The sequence below is a fragment of the Cibotium barometz genome, chromosome 2 (genome assembly GCF_041138505.1).
Source record: "Cibotium barometz isolate CiBa-2024 chromosome 2, ASM4113850v1, whole genome shotgun sequence".
NCBI classification, from domain to species: Eukaryota; Viridiplantae; Streptophyta; class Polypodiopsida; order Cyatheales; family Cibotiaceae; genus Cibotium; species Cibotium barometz.
The window spans coordinates 26743906-26751559 of record NC_141047.1 but is presented as its reverse complement, the minus strand read 5'-3'; the positions used below and the strand labels follow the sequence as shown (position 1 = coordinate 26751559).

The 7654-nt window shown below is 37.7% G+C and overlaps 1 protein-coding gene across 2 annotated transcripts; it reads right to left on the bottom strand.

Moving 5' to 3' along the window:
• Positions 1 to 500: 500 nt before the first annotated feature.
• Positions 501 to 6895, bottom strand: LOC147640872 (GDSL esterase/lipase At5g45910-like). 2 transcript variants are annotated; one of them, XM_086809160.1, is made up of 7 exons: positions 6693 to 6895; positions 6204 to 6545; positions 5848 to 6051; positions 5495 to 5667; positions 5000 to 5267; positions 4411 to 4674; positions 501 to 633 (listed from the first exon to the last, which is right to left on the bottom strand). In XM_086809160.1, exons 2-6 carry the CDS (start codon positions 6487 to 6489, stop codon positions 4418 to 4420), a joined length of 1188 nt encoding a protein of 395 aa, XP_086665286.1. In that variant the 5' UTR covers positions 6490 to 6545; positions 6693 to 6895; the 3' UTR covers positions 501 to 633; positions 4411 to 4417. The 2 variants fall into 2 exon arrangements, with proteins under 2 accessions (XP_086665286.1, XP_086665284.1); XM_086809158.1 differs by lacking the exon at positions 501 to 633 and having other exon boundaries at positions 4338 to 4674.
• Positions 6896 to 7654: the final 759 nt, after the last annotated feature.

Below are 7654 nucleotides of genomic sequence, written 5' to 3'. Positions count from 1 at the left end.
CACTGGGGACTCCATAACGAAGCAACACATGTACAGAAGCTTCGAGACCTGACTCAGCCTCAGCTCGTCTTATTGAACCTCATTTACAATATGAACATATGTACATAGGCTTCATATAATGACTCAAGTCATCTGGATTTGCATTTAATGGCCTCATATGCATGGTTTCACACCATAGACGTGCAATGGCACGACAACGTTTGCTTTCTGTTACACCATCTGGTTGCAATGTGCTTGCAACGTAAACTATCTCTTGATCCCCTGTTTTTTTAAGACATCACTGAACTCATTGGAAAAATACTCTCCCCCACCATACGATCTTAGAAAAATTGATATGCATACCTTTCTCTTTATGGACCATGGCTTTAAATCTCTGAAAGTGAGCAAACACCTCACTTTTCTCCTTCAAGAAATAAACCCACACTTTTCTAGTGCGACCATCAATGAATGTAACATAATACCTACAGCCTGCAATTGTTACCATCTTGGTCGATCCCCATACATCCTAATGTATAACATCCAATGGCCTTGCATTGACGTGCTTTTCATGCAAGAAAGCATGTTTAGCTTGCTTACCAAGCTAGTATGCTTCACATACTTTATGCATACCATTAACCGTAAACTTTTGCAAACCTGTATACAAAACTTTAGGCCTATATAGACTTCAGCTACCACTATATATTCATATGACCAATGCGCTTATGCCAGATGTAAATATTTGCAATGACACTTATTCCATATGTAAACATGACTGCTTTAACCTCAAGCATGTAAATATCATCCAAAGCAAACATCCTTAAATTTTTGTTACACTTTATAACAAAGCAACACTAATTTTTGAAGTATTTTATAAAACATCCTTGAGAATGAAACCTCATTTGCAGATCGTACTCAACCATCTATCCAATAAAAACTAAGTTCTTTATAATATTTGGATCATGAAGTAAATCTTCCAAGTACTCCACTTTACCATCCTGCATAGATAATGGCACTTTACCAACATGCACAATGGGATGCAAAGTATTATCACATGTTTCCACATACCCTAGTTTTCTTTTTTTCATGAGGTCTTATTCTATTCCTAGTCGCACACGAGAATTTCACCCAACTGTGCACACACCATACTAACCACACACATACCCAAGTACCATAAGAGGGTACCACTCTTCCAAATATTTCCCACTTTGTAGGCGGTGTGAACTAGTCTCGTGGGATGAATCCCACAAGTTAATCACTTGGGCGATTGAAGTGAACACCCTACACAGCTTTGGTAGTACTCGGAAAGGTAAGTTGAGTACCGATCTTTGATGTTCATATGGCAACCCTTCAAGGGATCAAAGCATTGCACACTAGTATCGCCGAAGAGGAAGGTGAAAGCAAGCACCATGATGATTGGATGATGATGGCCTAAGATGTGCAAATGGTACCTACATGCCCACTTGCACAAACACACCCTTATAATAAGATGTCCCCAAGCGGATTTGAATCCAAGACCTCTGTTCAAAGTCTTATCCATTACGCTACCACCTTGGGGACATATATCCTAGTTTTCTCATTCTCTACATATCTCTAAACCACTTTCCATGAGTGGTAATGTGGTTAGAGGCACGAAAATCCACATACCAAATATCTCTCAATCTTACATGGATATATTAGCATATGTTACAACATTAACAACTACTTATTTCTATTATCAGCCTATTTACTTGATGATGCATACTAGCATATTTGCCTTACTACAACTTTCCACTTTTGATATCATTCTACTTTTTATGAGGTCCTTTACCATGTGCTCTAGTTTTCCATAGTAATAGCACTATATGTTATTTGCACTCTAATTTCTTTGCCAATCACTTCGGCCTCTCTAGCTCCCCTACCTCTAGAGTAATCTCTTTCACTTATTTGTACATTAGATTCATGTTGTTGTTACTAGCTATGATTTCTATTTCCAAAACAGCCTCCATGTCAGCCTCTGGATGATGATGATCTACATCTACCTCTATCTGTATCTGATTAAAAGGCTTGCTTATGTGAATACCCAGAGGATGAACCTTCCCCAATATTTATCTCCTCACGGATGGAAGATAAATCAGTTCCTAAAAATCAAGAAAGTTCTCTTGAACTCCAATGAAGGTCTGAAACTGGTCTTATTCCTTGCCAAGACCATTTAAGGTTACCAAAACTATATCATCATCATCAAGTGGTGATCTAATAGAAGAAGCAAGCACATCTACAAGCCCTTTAATCTTAACTGATGAGTCATCATTTATACTCAGCTTTCCTTTGGCCATACTATTCAGCTCCTACTCTAGCTTGCATCTTTTAAGCTTAGGTGTTTATACTATATAACTTTATCAAGGTGTCCCAAGCCCCCTTACCCATTTCTATATCCTATATATGCATAATCACAGATATTGGTGGGGGGATGGGTCACTCTATTCACATCTACAAGCCCTTTAATCTTAACTGATGAGTCATCATTTATACTCAGCTTTCCTTTGGCCATACTATTCAGCTCCTACTCTAGCTTGCATCTTTTAAGCTTAGGTGTTTATACTATATAACTTTATCAAGGTGTCCCAAGCCCCCTTACCCATTTCTATATCCTATATATGCATAATCACAGATATTGGTGGGGGGATGGGTCACTCTATTAACCCCCTACGTAACATGTGTGTTTAAGGGATATTTGAAAAACACCCTACTTTACAAATTTTAAAATTTTAAGAACACCCCTTCTATAACACTTTTTATAATAAAAGTACCTCTTATGTACTAAAATTTTCTCCATTTCAATTAAAAATCCCCTCATGTGTGTAAATTTTCTATAACTTCACAAGAGAAAAAAACCCCTTATACGAAACTTGCGTGCTATCTTATATATTTTTGAGTGACCCCCCGACGAGAGAATTTGTCACACTGACAAAAAACCAATATAATACCTACCTATACCTCTTTCATGTTGTGCTTTAAATGCACGCACTCTTGAGAGGTGGAATTTTCTTCACCAATATCTGGATCATTTTTATCACATATGTTGAACTCCTATGTCATCTTGAACTTCCACACTTGGAAGTCCTTATCCAGCTTCTCATGCTCATAATCTGATAGACTATTAGGCATAGTTATTCATAGCAACTTACCATTTGGTACTTTTAGAAAACTTTCTTACTTGCAACAAGAAACCTACAATCTCTAACATTGTGGTACTATAGCCCTGTTATACTGCAACTATATTTGAACCAATCATATAAACATACATCCACTAACACCTCTAACACTTAGCTTATTATCTTCTCTCTACATAGATAGTCCTATAACTAAATTTTTCTTATAACTTTTCACCAAACCAAAAATTGAGCATACACATTCGAAATCGACACTTCGCGTAGTACATGCTTATAGAAAATGAGTCTACTTTTATGCTCTTATGTTGAGATCACTTGCATTTTTTTCTCTTTTAGATGCATGCTTTCATGTTTAGATTGTTTGGTGTGTAGAGTGATGTTGCGTACTCGATTCTTCTTCTCTCCATCATCTTCCCCCCCATTTTCTCACTCACATTAGCATTAAGGTTGAGATTAATATTTTTGTATTTCTCTCTCTTTTCTCATTACCCAAGTGCTACGCTCCCTTGTGGTGACACCAAGGAAGGCATGGTTAAGGAACCTAGCTTCTCCACAAGCGAGGGTTGTTCTACCAGGTTCCAACTAGAAAAGACCCTTGCATTCTTCACTCTCGTGGAACACTCAAGTGATCCTGAATATTCAGTGAAAATGTATTGTGCTACCTAAGAGTGTTTCACATGTAAGGTATTTTTTGTAGAGTGATCCTAGTAGACTCTAGATAGTTGTGCCAAACCCCCATAAATGATAAATTTTTATTTCCACCTAATTGATCATGTTAAGAACACTTTTTAAGATAACATGTTTACTTCTCATGTTTGTTATAAAATCTTTTAGGCCTGGAAATACTGCAGTTGTGTATACACCTTTTTATTTCAAATAATAAATCTAAAAGGTTTATGAAGCACCCTGTATGAATTCATAATACCATAGCTAGAGGAATAAACTCTTCTAAATCTTGTGTAGTAAATGACAAAATTCTATTTGTGCATTCTATTAGAATCTTGTCAAATAAAGTGCCATTTTTATTATTGAAAACTAGACCTCCTTATTCATGCGGTATAATAGAAGTTGGACCTTAGGATTATAGTAAATGTTAACATTTACTATAATTCTATTTTTTTTAAAAATTAAACAGTCGATGTATATAAAGAAATGCATCGTGTCAAAAGAATACAATAATTGATTGCTAGATAAACTTTGCAATAGGAGTTACAACTTATAGGTGCTTATTGTTAAAAAAAAGAAATTGAAGAAATGGAAATTTTATGCTCTCACACCATACCTCAAAATCATGCTCTCCCAAGAGATGTAGCACCACACCTTGAAAGTGCATTTGAAGGTGTAATGAATCTCCCTTCAATAAACATATTGACAATCTGTCGATACACATTGTCAGTGAAGTGAATTCCATCCCAAATCAAGAAAGTGTTGGGATCATCACATAGGACACTAGTTTGACTGCAGGAAGCCAAAGGGTTGTATCGATTCAATGATGCCGCTCCAAGGCTTGGTGCCCCACAACATGCATTTTCAATATCAATAAGTCCTGAAGCAATGTCAACAAATGTTGTAAGTACTTCAAGGCCATACCTCTAAAAATTATTGAACTAGTTTATGTCAAAATGTGTATTGATTGAAGGATCTTATGTGACAAGATAGTCATATTATTATAGCCGTCATTTCTAATGTTAAGCTGAGTAAAGATTCTAATATCATACCTCTAAAAAAAATTGTACTAGTTTATTTATTTATTCATTGAAAGATCTTATGACAAGATAGTCACATTATAGCCATGTTAATTTTAGTGGTTATGTCTTGTAGATTAATTCAATTAATTTAGGCTTAAAATCATCATCTTTGTTAATTTGTACCATAGTTAGCAGGGTTGGTCATGATCTCGTCGAAGGCCGAGTAGAGGTCCAAGAAGATGAAAGTCGCACTGGGTAAGAGGTGCTGCAGAGACTCGCTCAAGCGTCCCAGAGAGTCGGTGTAGTTGCGGGATACCTCATTCACCCACGCCAAACATCCCCTCTCGTCCAATATTTGGCCGCGGCCCGCATAATACTTCGTTGTGAGACTGCATCCCAGTAAGCCTATGCCGCTTATCATAAAATTACGCGCCCCCTTGGCGTACAGAAACTTCACCCATGCATATATCCAAAATCAAGATTAAGATTACGTTGTTGAGCTCCCTTTATAAACTATAATTATTGCACTGTGATGTTCATATAAATATTGCACTAATTAGAGTAGCACTCTACTTTATTTGGCTGCGCCATCGCACTAACAAATGTAGGTTTAAGCTAGTGGGCTTGATCGATGTATGCAATATTCAAGTGAGATTAGTAAGGAGATCGAACACTAACCTCGATAGCATCGGCAACCTTGTCCACGACACGGGGTAGCAAGCTCATGGTTTCTGCATATTCAAACCCGGACATGACATAGTTTTCAAGATCATTTCCACCGATTTCTATGAAGTAAGTAGCCTCTGATACAACTGATGCATCGGGGAAAGTGGTGACACCTCCTTGCAAACCTACAAGTAATCAAATAATTAATCATGTATGTGGCTTTAGCTCATGTGGTAATGGTTAGCTATTAACACGTTTATACATAATTTACAACCATAAATATCAACGTATATATGTTCTGGCGGCTTGGGGTTAGCACTTGCATTAAATTATCCTATATGGAGTTTCACAAGGGGGAATTATACCTGCTTCAATAAATTGCAAGAAGGTCTGGTGCCATTGTAGTTGAACGTCTAGTGTGCAGGTGGTATAAGGGAGAGTCCCAAGCTCTACAGAGTAGGAGTAATTGAGAGCTGGGGCGCTGCCCACTGCGTAGTTTACACCGTGAGAGAAATCCGTCCCGACGAATTCCAAGAGAGGTGGCAAGAAAGGGAGGCCCAGCGACTGCACTGCAGCACCAAATCACACACACACGACCCCAAGTCACCAAAAATCAAAATATACTTGTCAGAGAAGATGGCCGTGACATCAATTAGATGATTAATCTTTGAAGTCCTCTTGCTCTCTCTCAAGATTATTATAATGCTTTGATGATACTTGCCTATGCAATCGATGATTAGACGACCGTCTGAGAAGCGGTGTGCCGCCTTCTTGAAGTAGGTGATTCCATAGGGAAGGAAAGCTGGTGAGAGCATGGCAGGGTTCCATGTCCTCACGAGGTTGCCCGTATCCGAGAGAGAGTCCCCAAATGCAAACACAACGGAGGGGCACGCATCATCAGCGGCGTGATGAGTTGCAGAGGCCGCTTGCAGACATGATGAAAGCACCAACAACATTAACAGCATTTGGAACCTCCAATTGAAGGCCATAATTGAGCAGTAACGCATGTTAGATGCTTAGAAAATGCAGCTTGAGCTCATATGATCATCAGCAGCAGCACCTCCTGCAAGTTCAACGTACACCCCTCAACTAGTGAATATATTATATATATGCGCTAGATCTGTTGAGGGGGAAAAGGTGGGGGGTTTAATACACCTATCACTTAATCAGTTTACAAGAATTTTTAACACATGGCTTCATGCTGATCGACCTTGCTAATAAGAAGCAGCAGCAGCAGTGTATGGTCGATTCTTGTTGCTGCTAATAAGCAGTAGCAGCAGTGTATGATCGACCTTGACATCAAGAGAGAGCCAAGACTCTCGTTTTCTTTTTCTTTTTTGGGAGTTGCAAAGTACAGCGATGCGTTTGTTTTTTTGCGCACAGGTTAATAACTCGCCTTAAACTGGATCTGCAAGCTATACTGTAACTCGTTTGTTTGTTTGTTTTTATGTTTTTTTTTGGCGCACTGTATCTGCAAGCATGCTTCATCCGGCGAGATTGCCACCAGCCTCCTCCACGTGTTTTTTATGAACATCATCTTGTGTGAGTCATAAGTGTTCAGAGCCCTCTTTTGGGCTTCGCTCCCCCCCAAAAAAAAAAAAAACAAACTATTTTCCCAAAACTTGCAAAACTTTCATATATATAACATGCATTTTTGTGTGTCTATATATATATATATATATATACGTTGTGTAAAAATTTCTCTCCTAATATTATTTTATAGAAATACTTTAATTAAACCTTCAATAGAGTGATCTCCAAGTTTATAATTTAACCTTACCATTAATATTGCATGTGCAATATTTTGTAGAGATACATGCATATTTTACGCAATAAAGATAATTTTTTTGAAGCCCTAAGTGGTTAAGAAAGTGGCATATTAATGCCCAAGTTGAAGGAGAAACGTTGCATAACTTTTTTGATGAAACCTTGCATTTGGCTTCAAATTTAAGGCATAGTCCTCACTCCTTACTATAGCGCCAACACTATAAAACCTCATGAGTCAAAAACCTCATGAGTCAAAAACCACTCCTCAAAGACAACTCTTAAAACCTCATGAGTCAAAAACCACTACTCAAAGACAACTCTTAAATATATCCGGTTTTTGTTTCTGAAATCTCCACAATACGTCTGTTTTATAACTAAAATATATGAGAAACAATCCTTAAAATA